Consider the following 19,837-nt stretch of genomic DNA (forward strand, 5'->3'; position numbering starts at 1 on the left):
CCTTTCTATCATTATTAATACTACTACATTTAATGGTATAGGCATCAGTATCATTATTATCATTATTGTTAGCATCATTGTCATTGCCGTTGTTATTATCATTCTTCAGTTTATTATTGTCATCCTTATTATCCTCCTCATCATCATTTCTTACCATTATTACCATCATTATCATTATTATTGATAATGATAATATGATTATTAATATCATCATTATCATTATTACTGATAGTATTATCATTATCATCTTCATCATCATTATTACGATTATCACCATCACTATTGCTATTATTATCATGATTATTATTATTACTATTATCATCATTACCATCAGAATGATTATCATAAACGCATATATTGCTATCATAATCCCTGTCAAAATTATCATCATCATCGTTGTTATAATTGATAGCACCATTATTGTTGATATTGTTATCATTATTATTTGTAGGAGCACTAACATTATCATCATAATTATCATTACTGTTTTGTTGTTGTTATTGTTATTACTGTTATCATCATCCTCATGCTTATCGTTATGATTGTAATTATCATTGTTATTGTCATTACCATTACTGGTGCCATTGCTTATTTCTATAGTTATTGTTGTTATTATTATTATCCTTGTCATCGTTATTATTATCATCACTGTTATTATCATTATCATTGTTATTGTCATTATTGTTATTATAATTATCATATTTATTATCATCATTGTTATTATAATTATCATAGTTACTATCATTATCATTATTACCATTAGCAATATCATTATCATCATTGTATTATATTTTAAATCATTACTATTTATCATTATTATAATTATCATCTTCACTATTGTGATCATTATCATCACTTTCATTTCATTATTGTTATCATGATTCTTATTATTGTTATTATTACGATTATCATCATCATTAACAGCATTATCATTTTCATCATCATCATCATAATTATTATTATTATCCTTATTATCATTGTTGTTCTTATGATTATTATTCTTATTAGCATAATGACCATGATTATCACTATCTATATTACTGTCCTTATTATCATTTTTAATCTTTACTCTTATCATTATCATTATTATTGTTATAATTATTATCCTCATAATCATCATTATAATTACAATTATCATTATTATTAACACCATTGAAATTGGTATCATCATTATTACTATTATCATTATCATCATCACAAATCATCATTAGCATTGTCACAGTAATTGACATCAATGTTATGGGAACAATGCTGTTATTGTAATTGTTGTTACTATCATCAATTGCTATTGTCTTAAGGATTTTGATTACCTTTAGTATTATTATAAGCACTGTAAATGATACGTGAATGGATTATTAATTATTTCATTATTGTTATTATAATTGTTATTGTAATTACTATGTTTGTTGTTATTGTAACTCTTAATTCAGATATTTTTATTGTCATTTTATATGTTATCATAAATGTTATCGTAATTACTAAAAACTGTCATCGCACTTATTCTATTAATCATTTCATCTGTTATAGTTCTTATTTTACCACTGATGTTGCAGCAGGTGCTGCCATTGCCTTCTTGTTCCCCCTAGCGTCGTTGCCGTGTTTTCGTCGCCGTGGTCGTGGTCGCCGTGGTCGCGGCGGCGGCGGTCGCGGCGCCTCGGCATGTGTCAACCTGCAGCGCTTGGCGGCGCGGCCGACAGGTGGCAGCAGCGGGTAGTAAACAATCGGCAGAAGGGAGGCTGTTGTCAAACATTCCGGAAAGAATTTATGACATTATCTCGTCTCTAAGGTTAGTGTTGCGACTTCCTTTGCGTGTGAGGGTTGAATGACGCCCCCGGGAAGGCGGGGACCAGGTGGAGAAGCGCAAATAGTGGCTGAGGTGAAGGTGAATTGCTTTCAGAAGTGGGAAGGTTCGTGGGTCCAGGACGTGGGACATCCTTTGCTTTTTGTTTTGTTTCTATGGTAGTTAAGAACGTTTTGAAATCTGAATTGAAGTTATTCGCCTGCAACTACTTTAGGTAACTCCAATTCAGCTTGTTATGATGATTGTGCTTTCGCTCCCGCTTGTGTTGCATTCAAATCCATTGAAAGTTTGAAGTGATTCGGAAAGAATGCCACTCTTTTCGCTTGGAAGTGTAAAGTATAGCGTAAAAAACAACAACTGTGGGAGGAAATGAAAACGTATGATGCTAGCAGTATACTAGACAAGAACAAAACATGTATAGCAAGCACAGAAAGTGAATATCCGGTCGGTGTAAAACAACAGTCAAAAGTTGGTGCCAGAGGAATGCCCCAGGCTGATGAAGACTAACTGTTCAACTTGTAAGTAATTAGGATATGGTAATAATCCAAACTGGAATATATTAACTAGTACTAGCCATGCATTTTCTTGTTAGCTAAGATAGTTCAAACTTTCGAAAAAACTTGCAAGATCCAACAACTTTGTTTTATTATTTTTTAAACTGATTATACATTGCTAATAGTATTTATTCTATAAATAATCTTTGCAGATATATACTTGCCTAATTAAAAATCTCCAAGAAGAGAGTAAATAGTTCAAAGTGCTTTTAAAAGTGGGTATCCAGGAGAAATGAAGCTTCCCTTTGGCAGGGATAACTTCAAAGTTAGGCAAGCTTAGGTTAGGCGTTTGGGTTTGTATTTCGTAGATTTTAAATGCTCCAAAAATAGCACATTAAAATTCCCTCTAAAAGCTGCCATGTGCCACAGTAGATGAAGAAAGTGTTTTCTCAAATTTTAGCCTAAAGTCTAAATTCGTTCCTTTCTCAATAATTGGTCATCAGGGCTGTATACAAGCTATAACTTGCCAAAATGTATATGTTTGAGGTAGTGGTGTTTTTATTCATACTTAATGCGAGTGTTTTATTTATTCTTTATCTCTGCTACTCTAGATCTTAGGCTCAATCTCATGCAGTCCTAATCTGGATAATTGCCTAGGCTACTACCCATGAATAGAAATAATGTTTTTGTTCACCAATAGTGGAAATTGTGAACCCTACTGGAATTGTTCACTAGTCAAGAAGAGTTGTGGAAGAGGAAGCCTAATGTTTTAACTTCCTCAATAACTTCATTCCTGGTAGTGAAGATGATTGTGTTTTTTGTGATTGGAACTTGGATAAGTTTCACATGAAAATAGAGCAAAGTATTATACAGCAAAGCATATAACCTGCAACTTCTTGAGCAAACAATGTGCTTTCTAGATACTTTGCTTTTAACCCATTTTAGACGGATGTCATGGCAGGCGTAGTAACGTGCATGATATTTTGGGATTTTGGATCTCTGTGTTTCTTTATTGTACTATGAGTATTGAGTGAGTGATGATGACAAATGCAGTCATAATTACTATAATTGCCATAGTCAGTTAGTCAAACGTGTTTCACCTAACATCCAAAGCCTAGTTGTCACCACTGTCTCCTAGCACCAGCAGGAGAGAGAGCCTTGAATGGCACCCATCCACAGTCTCTAGCAAGCACTAGATGGCACACAGCAAGCTGCCAACCTCTTGCTCTAAAATACTGGCAATGAAGGATGTGCAGTTAGAATGAGAAGAGGAAGGTGACTGAAACCATGCTGTGTCTAAAATGTGCCCCTGTGCCAGTAGGGATGCTTTGTATTGTCATCTTTATTGTGGATGGTTGTATTTTTCGCATTCGTTCACGACAGTACACAAATACGAAAAAAATTAAGTGTGTGTTTGTCCTCGCATAAAACAATACTGCTATTACATTGAGTATAAAGATGGACCCTATACTACAATATAAGTCAACTGCAGCATTGATAGAGCCTGTCATATGACACATATAAATTTCTCAATACAATAAAACACAAGAAAGACACACAAAAATGGCTCTACATTTACAATGGGAAGCTGCCTCGCTCTAAAATAAAATCCAGCCTGGAGACTTGCCAAGCAAGTTGAAAATCCATATCTGCCTTTTTTTCAGGCTTAATGCATTTATATGTGTTATGGCAGTGTTTTCCCTAAATAACCTCTCCAGTGCATGGGATGATACAGTTAATTTAATTTTAAGTATTATGTATCATACAAGTTATGTAGATGCTTTATATTTTAGCAAGGTTGTATTTATATGGAGAAGATGTATACTCACTACCCTGAGGTATACAATCGATAATTATCTATGGAATACCTATTGAAAACCATTCTCAAATTAGAATTGGCCATCATCTATATAGGTAATTTATACTTATAATGATTCATAAATGTTTATTCCTTTCATATGGGAGATATTGTTCAGTGTTGGAAACGAAGATATTTCACTAATGACAAGAATGCGAGTTGTCCTTCATTAGTAAAATAGTATCCTTTGGATTTCAAGTGTTTTATGCTTTGGGCTGATTTATTTGGGAGTGTTTTATGATTTTGGCTGATTGCTAATTTATGTATATTTGTTGGTATTGGCTTATAAGAGCATAAAGTGAAACACTGTTCTGTTAAGTGATGTGTTCATTTTCAACCTGTTAGGTTTTGCTGTATAGTTGTACAATTTTTGTTTCTGTGTTTGCTATTTTTAAATAAATTAGCTTGTATTGATTGATATGATAAATGTTATATTAACAAAATTCTTGTTAAATTATTTTGAACAGATACCATGGCCAAGGGCTTTATAGACACTCCTCTTGAGGGGAACTCTATAACCCGACCATCAAACCTAAACACTGGCGAAATTCGTCAGCCTCCAGTAGTGGCACAACCTGGTGGTGACACACACACAGGAGGAGCAGAAGATACAGGAGACGGACAGAGAAGTCCCTCAAGCAGCACCACAGAGGAAAATGTAGTATCCGCAGTTTCATCTCCACCACCCGACAGTGTCAGTTTCTCTCCAGCCTCTGCTTCTTCAGGGTCTCCAGGTCCAGAGCACCAAGCAGGTCACCATTTTTCACTGCCAACTTTACCTCCATATCGAGAGAATGCCAACAGGTCGGTAGAAGAACTCAATGAACTAGCTTTACAAGACAGTGAAAATAACAATGTTGATGAAAACTCAAACGACCAGCAGTATGATCAGTACACTAACTATCACCAAGAATACGGTCGTCACCAGTTCGTACCAGATCAGTCTGTCAGGCCACGCACAAGAATGAGTCAGCCAAGTGTTGATGAGCATGACCATGCCCCTTACAATTATGAATATGCCATAAGGAGACGTAGTGGAAGCTTCTCACACAGGAGGAATCAGTCGGAGGATCTCTCGCTCTCCTCAGCATCATTTGATAGTGGGCTGACCTATCCACAACTACCAAATATTAACTCCGCTTCTGGTAAGTGTAACACAATTTTTATTGTTGGATGAATTGTTAGCTATTAAAATAATCCAAGTGCTTATTTAAGGAATGCAGATATAAAAGCTGTGCTTTATTTTGGGTCTTGTGGTGGTTATCTGCTTTATCCATAAGAGGAAGGATTTTACTTATTTAACTGAACATGTCATTAATTATATATTAAAATTGCATGGCTGAGGATTTGATTGCATGTGACAGCCTATAAAGACATTAAACTAAAAGTACATTAAACAGGTTACAGCCAGCCTGACAGATTACCAAGACTACCCTCCCAGCAAGATCAGTGGATTGAACAGAGGCATCCTCCTCGCTGTGCACCAACTGGAGCTCATGATACAGCACGTGGTTGGTTTCCTTTAAGTTTAAGAGGTGGGGGATATGGGCCACAGCCCCCTCCAACACAAGAGAATGTCAGACAGGAGGCACAAGAGTTGCTTCTGAACTTTACGTCTGATGCGCTTATGCGTAACCATCTGCCTGTGCCAGAGAATGACATCATCAGAAAAGGGTAAATCAAAATATGAAGTATGGAGGGTTTATTAAACATAATTTCATAACATTTTTTCAAAAATATGTCCATTAGGAATATGCCCTCGGGTACAATACTTTTTGTTTTTTATATTAGGTCTCATGATGAACTTAAATCATACATTACTACATATGTGCATATTCAGTCTGTGGTCTTTTTTTAAATTTTATTTTATTCAAAGAAGACCATATGTTGTGTTATTATCATATATTTGTTTTGTGTAAGAATATAGAGATTTCTGAAAATTAGATAGTAAAAATTAATCATATTTTGTTAATATATATTGTATATTCCTGAATGTTTTGTTTTATGTGCCACTAGTTACCATAGTTTCCATTTGGTATTTGATTATTCTTCATCTTTTTATAGTTTTAGTAACCCTGAATGGCTAAAGGCTGGTCAAGAGTTAAGAATGTTGGCGGATGCTTTTGCTGACACAGAGGAACGCAGGCGAGTACGCTGCATGGCGGAGAGTGTCAACATGGCATCAATCAATATGGAAAACTTTTTTCAACTTTGTGGGGAACTTTTTTGTGTAAGTCAAGTCTACTTTTTTTGTTTTCATTTTTTTTATCTGTAAAGTAGATTTGTCCATGTTGAAGTATTTTTCATACCAGTAAGTTGAAATGTGAAAGGAGTCCAAATCTTTATTGAAAATGCATTCCCAGGTACACTTTTCTTATTCTTTTTTTATAGATATCTCTCTGTATAATGGTTGCAACAAGGACTCATAGACCAAGTATGCAGTAGAGAAGGAAATTTATTGAATAAGATCATTTATGATTGCAGGGTGGAATCACAAGAGAACGCATTGTGGCCCTGTTCACCTTTGTAGGGGATGTTGCCGTCAACCAAGTAAGACACCGTGGAGAGCAGTTCCTCAGCGTACTGCTCAAGTGGTCGTTCAGATATTTGGTTGATAACATTTGCAAGTGGGTCCAGGAGGCTGGTGGCTGGGTGAGTAGACCTTCTCAGTTTGGAAATAGGATGGATGTGTCATTATTTGTTTTTAAGAGATGATATTGTCATAATACGTTGCTTTCTGCATTTAATAGAACATGAATTTAGAGTATATAAGTAACAATCATTGATTGGCTATGAATAAGTGAGTAATATATTATATTTTTTTATCATATTTTCAGGGAGTGGTGCTGAATCAAGGCATGAATATACTCTATAAAACTGTAGTGTTTATGTGCTGCCTTGTTGGAACTGTTGCTGGTGGAGTCTATATATGGAAAACTCTAAAAGACATGTAACAGTGACTAGGAGATAGATTTTATCATTTGTCACTGTTGAGAGATGTTCACATATACATCCTTTTTTTTCAGTATCTTGTCACATTCTGCATAAGGTGTTTTGAAAAAGATTGTGTCAATCATGCAGATGTTCAAATGTTCACTCTTTCCTTGGCTTATGGTTATGCCTGTACATAGGCTTAGTCTAAAGTGTTTGCATCAGTTGTTGGAAATAGTTGAATAGACAAGTGTTTCTTGTGATTTTTAAGGACTGAATGAAGAGGTGCATGTAAATAGGTATTACTGTAATGTGATATTATTTCTTATGTATACAAACAGATCCCAAAGCTGCAGAGTTAAAACTTGCATTGATAAAAGGGAAAAGAAAATGAAAATATAAAAAAAGAGTGAGATGCACACTTTGACTTTTATAATTGAAGAGTTTAAAATGTTTCTGTAAATAGTCGACAGTTCTCTCTCTAAAAAGAAACAAGTGTGACAGAAGGTTAGATTTTACACTGTTGTTCTGTTCACCACCAAAGGTGAAAAGATGTCTGATGGTAGGCAAGAGTACAAGAATGGTTCATGTGTCATAATTATTATTACTATTATTAGTTTTATTACCATTGTTATTGGTACTACTTAATGTTTTTATTATTATCATTATTATTATTATTATTATTACTGTTATTATTGTCATTATTTAGTAACTTTTTTATTATTGTTATTATTATTATTATTATTATTATTATTATTATTATTATTATTATTATTATTACTATTACTATTACTATTACTTTCACTATTTGTATTGTTTTTATTATTATCATAATTATAAGGATTATAATTGTAATTTTGTACATTTTTATTATTATATTCTCATTATTATTAGTATTATTATCATTATAATCTTTATCATTATTGTTATTATATTACTGATGAGCATAATTATGAAAATCTTTATTTTTCTTTTTATTAGCTTTACTATTGTTCTTATCATCAATCATAATATTAAACTACTACTACTACTTTTATTTATTTATTTATTTTTTTTTTACAACTTTAATTTCACTAAGTGCTTTAGTATTTTATTGAAATGTATGTTACTGGCATTAGTTCATAAGCATAATCATAATCAAAACTTTCTTCAGCTAGAAGTTCAGATTAGTGATACCCTGCTCCAAATGGTCTGAATTGATCTGTTACCTTATCATACCCTCTCTCACCACACTACAACAACTGGTTTCACAAAGGCAAAAGGCAGTGTGGCTTTTGCTGAGAAAGAATTCTTCCAGGAAGCAAGACAAATTTGACTTTGTTTTTCGTCTCCTCCTTTGTCCTCCGCCTTGTCTTCTTCCTTGTCCTCGTCTTCTTTGTGTTCTGCTTCTTCTTTTGACAATTGGACTGACTTCATAGGAATTATGAGTGTTTGTCGGAGGATCAGCTATTTGGTTGTTTGCAAGTATTTCATCTCATTATTTTACTCATTGTTGCATAATATTCATAATACCTTTTTTTATTTTATGTACTGTTAATTTCTTACATCAATATGAAGTGCATGGCAGAATTATTGTTTCCAAATGAATGCATAATTTGTGTGTGCAATAAAGAAATGAACTAGTAATGAAATCCGTATTTTATTGATATTCTGTTTCTTAACCCATTCCCGACGGGGGATTTCTAGCCTAGAATGTCCAAATGCCGGGGCGTTCGAATTATTAGGCCTAAATCAATTGAATGGCCGGCACAATACTGTGCCGCCCGGCAACTGGGCTTTTGAATGCGCGGTACACATGCTGTACCACCCGTCCTGTGTGGGTTAAAAAAGAAAATTATATTAATGTGCAAGACTTTTCAATGTGCCAAATTAATATTATTATGAGTTGTAGAAATGTGCATTACATTTAGAAGCCCAAAAGGAGAGAATGTGTGACATTTTATCCTTTTTATGTACTTTAATTTTACTTTGTCATATTTTTTTTTTTTTTTTTTTGGTATATAAAATGTGTATAGAGTTTGCATCTTCAATTAAGCTTGAATCTAGTTAGGATGAATATGTTATATCAGTTTAATTATTGAAAAGAGACAAGGGGAGGGTTAATTAAACACTCATATATATTCATCATAGGAGCTCAGATAACAGTTTGCCAATGTCTTTTTGTAATTGAAGTACATGTGAGAGCAAAAGTTTTCTGTCGATCAAACAAAAAAGAGCCAGTAATCACCCCTTGAAAGTAGTACTCTGACGGTGCTCAGCATGTCCATTAGACATGAACAAAGATCTTAGAGCTCCCAAGAATAGTGGGGACTTAAGTGTTGTGTGTTTATAATAGTATGCAAATGAAGCCACAATTTTTGTTCCTGAAATAGCACAATTATCAAAGCACTATTTTATTTAACAATACTAAATAGGTAATAGGGTAGACTTTTGTCTAAATGTCCTGTAACCATTTTTATTTGGCATATTAAGTTAATCAGTCAAACAGCAATACAAAAATGAAGCAGCAATTAGATTAATTAAAAGTTTAGGAATATATTATGGTTTCCATTGTGTGTAAATATTTGTTCAAAGCAGGAATTGAAAATGTAGGGACATTAATAGACTCCCTCTGAATAGTGTTTTGTTATGGTATTGATTTAGTGATCACCATGACATGAAGGTTTCATGAAAATATATTAAATCCATTTTTTTTTTTTTTTTTTTTTTTTTCTTTTTCTTTAAACAGAGGGTTTTAACCAAACAGCAATATTTACCTGGGCTGAGTGCAATATATGATGTTTATTATTTTATATTTTTGAATATTTCTATAATTTTTAATATGCAAACTTTCTGTGTATTCTACATTCATATTTTACATTTTTTTGTGTTGAATCTTCCACTTCTGTATCACAGAATTGGGCTTGCTGAACATTTGTTAGACAATTTGCAATAAGGAGATTCTCATTGTATAGCACAATACACAACTTCGTCTCCATATGTGATGACTATATAAGCAAGAGATAGATGAGGGAACCAACTGTTTATATCCACTTATTAAGAGAAGCAAAAGTGTGATTGTATGAATGGGAAGAGTAAGGTGGTTAGTGGTGGCACATTTTATCAATAGAGGCATTTTAGCATGTGTTTGCTCAGAGCGTCTTTGTTTTCCAAAACAGTAGACGGATGTGCCTTATGTAGCACAAACTTTAACTCAAGTATTAAATATTTGATACAGATCTTTGTGCTTTTCTTTTGTAAGCAGTATTAGTTTAACTTATAATGTAACATTTTCATAAGGGAGAGAGAAATTTAAATTTATCTAAACTGGTTGAAACAAAAGTATTAATACAAATTTTAACACTGAAAGCAAATATCAACCATGAGGATGGAAATAGCTATTTTTAGATTTCTTTTTGTTAAAATAATGTCAGTTGACATTGGTGAAAAACAATAATTTCTTTGTGTCCAGTGTGAAAAATGCAAAATGTAATAATTGGAATGTGATAACAAGTTTAGGGACTGATCTGAGGAGATGACATTGTTAAAGGAGGAAAAAAAAATTCTATGATGACTGAATTAATGTATATTATTAATGCCATTGTATATTAGAATTTTTTATGTTCTGTAATTAGGAAATATAAGAGTTTCTCAATTTACTTATTGTATTGTTTGTATATAATCCTTTCCATTTTCAAATAAAAGATTCAGTCACATTCAAAATGTTTGTTTTTAAGACTGAACCCAGAATGTCACATTTTGAAATATCCTGAACCCCTAAATACTGGATAATGTGTAACTTGTATCCTCCATTTGGCTAGGGCATTGCTTTGGACATGTTGACAAATGCCATGGCTCAAGCTGTGGGCATTTTGACATTTCACAGGCAGCTGGCAATATGGAGGGTTGGTATGACGTTTGGGGAAGCAGAAAGGCTTGTGATGAGAGTGGACAAGGTGAACTAAGCCTGGCATGGTGCCCTAGAGACCTCTTAGAGAATAGAGAAGGAAAAGGCAACATAAAAGAAATAATAATTTTCTATAATTTTTCTTTTAAAAGACTTTTTGCTATCTGTTTGGAGGTAAATTATATATAAATTCTACCAACATAGGACTATTGATTTGGTACTGAATATTGTGTCAATATACTATTTATAAAATGATTAAAAAATATATTACCAGAAGCAAGCAATTAATGGAAAAAAAACTGCTGCAGATTATTTCTATCAGCCTGTTTTTCACTTCAATTGAAAGATATTCTATCTTCATGTAAAATAGTCTACATACCCAGAATATGTCATGTCCCCATTTACATTATGTTCTCTTTTCTCACTACCTTATATGTAAGGTAGGTGTTGTGGTATGAGCAAATGCAGATTCTACAGAAACTGTTACCTTAACATACCCTACTGATGAAATTGATTGTAAGGTAATATTGCCGATTCTACAAAAAAGAAAACTTTTTTTTTTCTTTTATTACTCTCTGCAGATGACTATAAGAACTCAAGGTAAAAGCATAAAAACATAACTGAGTATTCTCTTTTATTTCCCTCATGAGTTTGTAGTATTATGTAACCTTTCAACTGGCTGGACATATTACAAGGTCAGGGGGTAACTGGGCATCAAATGTTGAAATTCAACTGCTGTAATACAGGTGATCCTAAAGAGAACCACATTATTATCTTGAAGCAACAGGGTCAAATATTCTTCAGAAAAGTATTTTGTGCTGTTGCACTCTAACTCTACATAATGGACAGGATTTCTTCACTTCTTTCACTAGGTTTTGCATTTTATTGCAGCAAAAGAGAGCTAAAAGTACCCCAAAATGCAAATCAGTATTAGGTAACTGGAAAAAAAAGAAATAACAGAAAGACACTGGACATTTCAATTTCATAAATTCATAGTCATTGGAACCAGCGCCAAAGTAATTGTCATTGATTTTTTTTTTTTTATAATTCTTTCACTGGCGTCTGCTCTGTGTTTTCACCTCTATTCATACAAGATAATTAACAAAGACATACTAATAAGAGACTGATTATGCAACTCATTTATCCTGAAATGTTTCAACAATGTAATCAAGAAGTCTCATATCATATATAAGTGCAATAGAATCATAATAGCAATCAAAATAATGAACACAAATAAACAATACAGTTTTACCATAATAAGAATAGTAATAGAGTTTTGGCAGGATGCTGATACTGGACTACATAAATCAGCCCAATGGTGTGCCGAAATATCACTTTAAAAAACTCTACCACCAACAAATTTTCAAAGCCGAGACTATTCAAGATATAGATTTCACATCACCGAAATAATTCAATAAGATATAATTATAGGAAGAACTAGATTAGGAAGTATTAACTTTCAAAGTCTAACATATATGTGAAATTCCTAAAGATATGCTATTGATTATAGAAGATGATGAATATTCAATAGTTTAATATTTTGTTTCTTGACAAGTATAATCATACTCATTTGATAACTTGAATAAATATTGAGTTCTAGGAAAGCAACTATGATACTCTTGTTTCTAATTTCTATCAGTTTCAAAGCAGCCGTGTGTAACTGCTACATCTACTTAGTAGGTTATTTACATGATAAATGAATGTTCATATCATTTAAATTACATTTAATAATTCATAGAGAAACAAGGACTATGAAATGGTGTGCTTTTGTGTGTGTGTGTGTGTGTGTGTGTGTGTGTGTGTGTGTGTGTGTGTGTGTGTGTGTGTGTGTGTGTGTGTGTGTGTGTGTGTGTGTGTGTGTGTGTGTGTGTGTGTGTGTGTGTGTGTGTGTGTGTGTGTGTGTGTGTGTGTGTGTGTGTGTGTGTGTGTGTGTGTATGTTGGTTGTGTGTGTGTGTGTGTATGTTGGTTGTGTGTGTGTGTGTGTGTGTGTGTGTGTGTGTGTGTGTGTGTGTGTGTGTGTGTGTGTGTGTGTGTGTGTGTGTGTGTGTGTGTGTGTGTGTGTGTGTGTGTGTGTGTGTGTGTGTGTGTGTGTGTGTGTGTGTGTGTGTGTGCATGTGTGTGCATATGTACAATATTTGCATGTAAACCCAACTTCTCACACCTGCAGCTACCATATTCTTTTGAAAATATTCTCTCCTATTTCTTCTCAGATATCTGGCTCCATTGCAGTGCACTTACTTAAGTGCTATAGTGACCCTGATCTTAAATAATCCTAATATAATCATATAAAACATCTGAAGTTGAAATATGAACTGAGCATCCACATCAATTACTTTCTTATTTTAAAAGGATCTAGAATTCATTGTTTACCATATTTTTTTAGCTTAATATCTGGAAAAAACACTTCACTCTTAAAACTCATAAACATAAATAATCACAAATCACAGCTCCCTGACTAGCGAGTTGGTAGGGTGACAGAAAAAATGTTATAAATGCAAGAAATTCCTTTTCATTTAAATATTTAACATGTTTATGCAATGTACCTGGAATACATGGTATCTTGAAAGCCAACAATAAAGATATTTTCAAATTTTGGTAATACAGATTGCTGGTACCAATTGGACAACCCAAAAAATTTTAATGAGGTTATTTGCAAAAACCCATCCTTAACAATGGCAAACAAATTATATTGAATAAAATTGCAATCAATTATGAGCTACAGACATTCTTCAGGTATTTTTAACAGAACCTGATTAAATATGGCATCACTCCTATGAATTGAAATACATATATATGGCACCAAAAATGCCCTGAATCACTCACAGCATTCTAGACATTTCACACAGTAAACTGTATTGAAATAACACCCATAGTCATTACAAAACCACACATTACTAAGTACTGATATCCACAGTTCAACAGAAAAATAAGAATTGTGACCAATATATTAACATAGTCAGCCCATGGAAAACACTAGGTCCATGAATCTTGATTTATACTATGCACAAATAAAATGTGAATTCAATTAAACTTTATATAAATACTATTCACTATATCTGATGCTTCTTGATTACAAGAAATTTAATACAAGAAATTGAATTAAATAATAGTCTCTCAGTATTACACTTCTTATTTCATCCTGCTGGTAATATATTGTACTATGCTATTAATAATATATTTCATCAGCACCCTCTCATTAATATGGTTTGTCTAAGTTTACACATCATTTTTATAAGCCAATGAATAAATGAAGCAGACAGCATTTGATCAATAATGGACAGTAAACTAATCACATCACAATGAGTAAGTTGAAACAAAAGTACCAATATGAGCTACAAGTCCCCCTAGGACCTTGTATATCAAGCTGCTTCAATTATTCCTTCTCATTTACATTGACTCAAACATTTGTAAAATAAACACATTTGCATAGCACATTTTCAATATTGGACAGCTTGCAACTTCTGCACCAAATATAAGTAACATCACAGGTACCAACACATAGCACAAAAAAGTTCAATGTGGCTTATACAGTATTCAAGTTTCACACTGGACTACCAAGTCCTCTAGGAAACCTGGCTATGATTTATGTGCGCTCACAATTTTACTACACTGTGCATATACACCTTTGGCACATAAAGGAGGCCTCTTATCACAAGATAAATCATATTATACTATTAACCCTTTCCCGACAGCGCATGTGCTACGCGAAAACACATATGCCAGGCCATTGCAATATTGCATTGGAAACGTCACACTAGCATGACGCCCCGGCATCGGGAATTTAGCTGCGTCACACGAGTGTGACACACCGTCGCCATAGGGTTAAGATGCAACACAAGTATTGTACTTCAAATACACTCAATATCCAAATACAAAATCATGATAAATGTTCCTAATTTTAGTTTAATTTGAGACATGCATATTTCATATTTGAAAGAAAATTAACATTATAATGCATTACCATCTGCAGATTGACAAAGCTCATAATCTGCTACTGGACCCTTGGTTGTTTAAAAGAATTTTAATCATAATTATCTTTAGCTTAAGTTTATAAACGTTAACCATTTCCATCTCAAACTTATCTATATCAAGACACTTATGTCATATCTATTACCTAAATGTTGATTTATCAATTCCTGAATTAAAACAACAAGAATTATGTGGTTTAGTTTTTATATATAAGAGGTATGTTTTTCTATTTCCCTAAAGTCTTACTACTTACGAATTCAGAAGGCAAAATAAATGAAAAATGTATTCTCAATTTATCTGAGGGGAAAAATGCAAATACATATCAGAATTAAGTGCATTATCCTATAATTGAAATCTGGCACCTAATCCATTACCTGAAGGAATATAAATCATTACCACTTTAAATGCCTGATCTTTTCATTTCTTTAGATTCACCTTACAGCTATATAAAAACTATAATCATTTTCATATCATTGCCTGATTTTATTTTTTTTACAGACAATTTACCTTGATTCTTACCATCAAAATATATGTGAAGAATTATGATTCATAAGAGATTCAAAAATACATTAGGATAACAGTTGATAACAGTATACCTATCATAAGACACTAACACATCAGAGGAAGAACTACAAAATAGCTGATATTACTCACTGTATCACCAAGCACTGCATCTACAGTGTCTCAATGGGCTCAATTGCAAACACTGAGACACCAGAAATCATTACACATATCCTTAATCACAACATGAACTTGCCCTGAGACAAAGACCATAAGATGTTTATGTGCTTATACTGTAGTCCTTTGTACAGTATTTTGATAGAAAATGAGACCAAGTGTCAGTAGTTTAGCATATGGTCTAGCATTAAGCTTTGGAAATTTATGGAATTTCTTTGTGCTTTATTCTGATTGTATGAAGTCATTGGGCTATTGATTGTACTGCTTACACTGTATGTATAAAAATCCCCTTTTTTGACAATTGTGTACCGAGAATATGTACCTCACGAAAAGTGCCAACATGAATATACTAATAATCACTAAAGCTGCATAATAATATCAGAATGAAAAAAGGGTAAAGACTGGTATTAGAAACTCTGATGACAGCTTTTGTAAATGAGTACATTAACCCACTCACGATGGGGGCATTCCAGCCTTGCATGTTACAATGCCGGGGCTCTCGAACGCTTAGGCCTAAATCAATTAAATGACTGGCACCATATGGTGCCACCCGGCAAACGGGCCCTTGAATGAGCGGTACCATAGTGTACCACCCATCCAGAGAGGGTTAACCCATCAATGATGGGAGTGCGTGTATACATAACTGCTCAGTGTGGTTTTGTTTTATCAATAATATTTTTACACACAGATACCTCCAAAAGGGGTCCGACACAAAAGAGTCAATTAGTAGACCTTCCTAACCTAACCTGTGTACTTCATTCCTTACATTTCTGCAAGAGTCTTCTCATTTCTTATCACTGTCATTACTGAAGTAATAATAGTAATGATAGCATAAGTAGCAATAAAATAGTAATAGAAATTAAAACTCATTTCCCAAAAATTCAGGGAAAGGGACAAACAGATACAATCAGGTAGGCCTATTAATCAACTCCTTAGTGACTGGTTGCTTGTGGAACTATCTTTATCTAAAATGTATTCATAAAACAAATCTGATCTGATCCCTATCGTCAATGGGTCAATACCCAAAATTCAACATGTTATATTACTATTTGCTCCTACACATACACAAAAAAAAGACATTCAATACTATAGATATCAAATATCATTTGTGAGATAAAGATCTAACTTAGATTCATGCCAAGCAGTCATTTGGCATGTTTTCTTATATAATGCCAAACACTGTTCAATTTATATAAGCTTTAACTTATCCCAACATCATATGAATGAAGACAAAGCTGAAGATTTCAAGTTGTAGTTTTTTTCTCCAACCTAGGACAAATATTCTTTCAGGTCGTTGAATTATACTGTGTAATTAAAAAGAATAATTTCTGATGCTGTATAAAGGGAAGTTCATCATGTATTCTCAGTAATTTGAGGTTAAATTAATTTAGAGGAGATGTAGTATAGATATGAAACCCGTGGTACTACTGTGGTGCAATTTTTTTTCTTTGTAAATCTTTATGTGTAGCTACTAAGTCATTACACATTTCATTTTTTTTTTCTCCTCTTTCTCTCTCTCTCTGTCTCTGTCTCTCTGTCTCTCTGTCTCTCTGTCTCTCTGTCTCTCTGTCTCTCTGTCTCTCTGTCTCTCTGTCTCTCTGTCTCTCTGTCTCTCTGTCTCTCTCTCTCTCTGTCTCTCTGTCTCTCTCTCTCTCTCTCTCTCTCTCTCTCTGTCTCTCTCTCTCTCTCTCTCTCTCTCTCTCTCTCTCTCTCCTCTCTCTCTCTCTCTCTCTCTCTTCTCTCTCTCTCTCTCTCTCTCTCTCTCTCTCTCTCTCTCTCTCTCTCTCTCTCTCTCTCTCTCTCTCTCTCTCTCTCTCTCTCTCTCTCTCTCTCTCTCTCTCTCTCTCTCTCTCTCTCTCTCTCTCTCTCTCTCTCTCTCTCTCTCTCTCTCTCTCTCTTCTCACAGGTGCACTGGTTTCATTTTAATGTTCTCCACCTATCATCTACTTTAGTAGTCACTTATTACTTTATTCCCCCTTTCCTAATTTACACTGTCTCTCCCTTTCAGACACTCCATGGCAGAAGTTCATGCAATAACTTAGCAAATGTGAATCACATGCAAGAAAGCAATATTCCATCAAAATCATCAGCTTATTGAATTACAAACATCTGTTAATGATTTAGAACCTAAAGGCCATGGCAAAAAACTAATAATAAATCTCTAAATTGTGCATATTTCAAAATCCCTTCTTTGCTTCTCTAAAACAAAAAGGTTTGAGGACAAGATGATGATGCAACCACAGTATCTATAATATCAATATTTGTACATAAAGACTTTCTTACCTCTTGTGGATAATTTACTGAGCATGCATAACAAATGATATTCAAAATGTAATATAGTACATAATATCAAATACTTAGCTAACAATTTTGTGCAGGTCTAATCAGATTCTTGGGGAGAAGATATCTAAAATTGTAATTGTGTGTATGTATGTGTATGGGAGGGGGGGGGGGGTGATACATGCATGCATTCATATAAATATGTGTGTGTGTGTGTGTGTGTGTGTGTGTGTGTGTGAGTGTGTGTGTGTGTGTGTGTGTGTGTGTGTGTGTGTGTGTGTGTGTGTGTGTGTGTGTGTGTGTGTGTGTGTGTGTGTGTGTGTGTGTGTGTGTGTGTGTGTGTGTGTGTGTGTGTGTGTGTGTGTGTGTGTGCGCACGCGTGCGTGCGTGCGTGCGTGCGTGTGAGTGAATGTAAGAGTCTCAGTATTAAAGGTTTGCTAGTGCAAAGGTATGATTAGTGAAGTGCTAGGTCCCTAAAAACACAAGCACAAACTCCCACACACTAATATACGGATCTCTCCGTAAGCTAACGTGAAACTGTAAATCAAGATATTCTTTTGTAATGAAATTATGACTTATTTATTAATCTGATCCATGATGTATATTTTTGAAATAACAATAAACTGCGAAATCTGGTGAAACCACATACTGCAATATGATAATCACAAAAAATATTTTATGTGTTTTTTTGTGTAAAAGTATATATGTATGTATGTATGTGTGTGTGTGTGTGTGTAAAAGTACATGTACATGTGTGCATGTATGTTTATATGTCTAAATTTATATGTCTCTATAGAAACACATGCATAAATTAATAAGTTTATACATGTTATGAATGTATAACTGTATATGTGTAATATGTGAATAAGGTTTATGCACATATATCTAAAGCCCAAAAATTTATTTCTTAAAAACTGCCAAATCATCAAGAAATATAAAGAAAGTCCTGTTCTTAAGAAAATATATTCTTTTAGTCACAGAATATGAGTTAACAAATCTCTTACATATTGCAACTTATACAAATGTAATGTTAACAAATCAGTTCTTCTTTTGATATTATCGAGTACAAAAATGTGTCCAAGACCAGCAAGTCATGGTATATCTTTATGCATCTCTGCGTTAGATCAAACCAATGAAAACTGTCTCACCTTTAGTGTATGAAATAGCTTTTGATTTGAAAATGTAGCCATGAAGTTCATATGTTTAAATTACACTGGACAAAAATAAATCTGAGAGTCAATATCAATAACATAGTTTTTAATATAATCATAAACTAGAAAAAAAATCTAGAACAAGTATGTTCTGTTGCGTAATCAAAAAACTCAAGCAAAGTCACTATAAAATGTTTGACTTGCCTTTGGACTTTGTTGAGGCAAACATTTCCTTCAAGTTTCTACAAAACTCCTCACCTTGAAAGCAACATGAAATCAGCTAAACTGTAATACAAGTTAGGACGGTGTATTGGTTGATGGACATTTCAGAGGAATTCTTCAAATACATAACAATTTCTTTACAACCCTTTTCTCAATGTTTAATGACCATCTGCAAATAGGACTTTACTGCTTTTCAATTCTTTTTCCTTTTCTTTGGCAGGAATCTATGGGATTTTCTTGACGTGGCAATGTACACTGATAAACAAGCTGCCCTATAAAGCATCTTTGATATAAGATCTTATAATATCTTATATTCTTTTTTTTTGTGTATTCATCAGGAAATTCCATACTAGTAATCCCTCACATGCACACAAAAAAAAGTTTACCCTCATGCATACTCATGCACTTTTGTATGCAAGAATGTACACATGCGTATAAATAAAACAGATCAGGAAAAAGAGAAAAACATTATCATTATGTAGAACAATAAGATTTGTGCAACTGCTGCTACTTTCAATGATGTTTTTTCATCAGTAATACTAATATCTTAAAATATATTCAATATA

The 19,837-nt window shown here is 33.6% G+C and overlaps 1 protein-coding gene across 3 annotated transcripts; it reads left to right on the forward strand.

Moving 5' to 3' along the window:
• Positions 1-1,649: 1,649 nt before the first annotated feature.
• On the forward strand, positions 1,650-8,712 carry LOC122252419 (uncharacterized). 3 transcript variants are annotated; one of them, XM_043014915.2, is made up of 6 exons: positions 1,650-1,786; positions 4,621-5,298; positions 5,554-5,827; positions 6,218-6,383; positions 6,638-6,805; positions 6,991-8,712. In XM_043014915.2, exons 2-6 carry the CDS (start codon positions 4,626-4,628, stop codon positions 7,105-7,107), a joined length of 1,398 nt encoding a protein of 465 aa, XP_042870849.2. In that variant the 5' UTR covers positions 1,650-1,786; positions 4,621-4,625; the 3' UTR covers positions 7,108-8,712. The 3 variants fall into 3 exon arrangements, with proteins under 3 accessions (XP_042870849.2, XP_042870847.2, XP_042870848.2); XM_043014913.2 differs by lacking the exon at positions 1,650-1,786 and adding an exon at positions 1,819-1,907; XM_043014914.2 differs by lacking the exon at positions 1,650-1,786 and adding an exon at positions 2,170-2,319.
• Positions 8,713-19,837: the final 11,125 nt, after the last annotated feature.

This window comes from Penaeus japonicus, unplaced genomic scaffold (genome assembly GCF_977035675.1).
Source record: "Penaeus japonicus unplaced genomic scaffold, GWHDUDI00000001_assembly GWHDUDI00000025, whole genome shotgun sequence".
In the NCBI taxonomy this organism is placed as follows: domain Eukaryota; kingdom Metazoa; phylum Arthropoda; class Malacostraca; order Decapoda; family Penaeidae; genus Penaeus; species Penaeus japonicus.

Coding starts and splice junctions, on each gene's coding strand:
- LOC122252419 (XM_043014913.2), top strand. CDS start 1,823: ATGACGCCCCCGGGAAGGCGGGGACCAGGTGGAGAAGCGCAAATAGTG. Junction 6,384..6,637: donor TTTGTGGGGAACTTTTTTGT/GTAAGTCAAGTC, acceptor TTATGATTGCAG/GGTGGAATCACAAGAGAACG. Junction 6,806..6,990: donor TCCAGGAGGCTGGTGGCTGG/GTGAGTAGACCT, acceptor TCATATTTTCAG/GGAGTGGTGCTGAATCAAGG.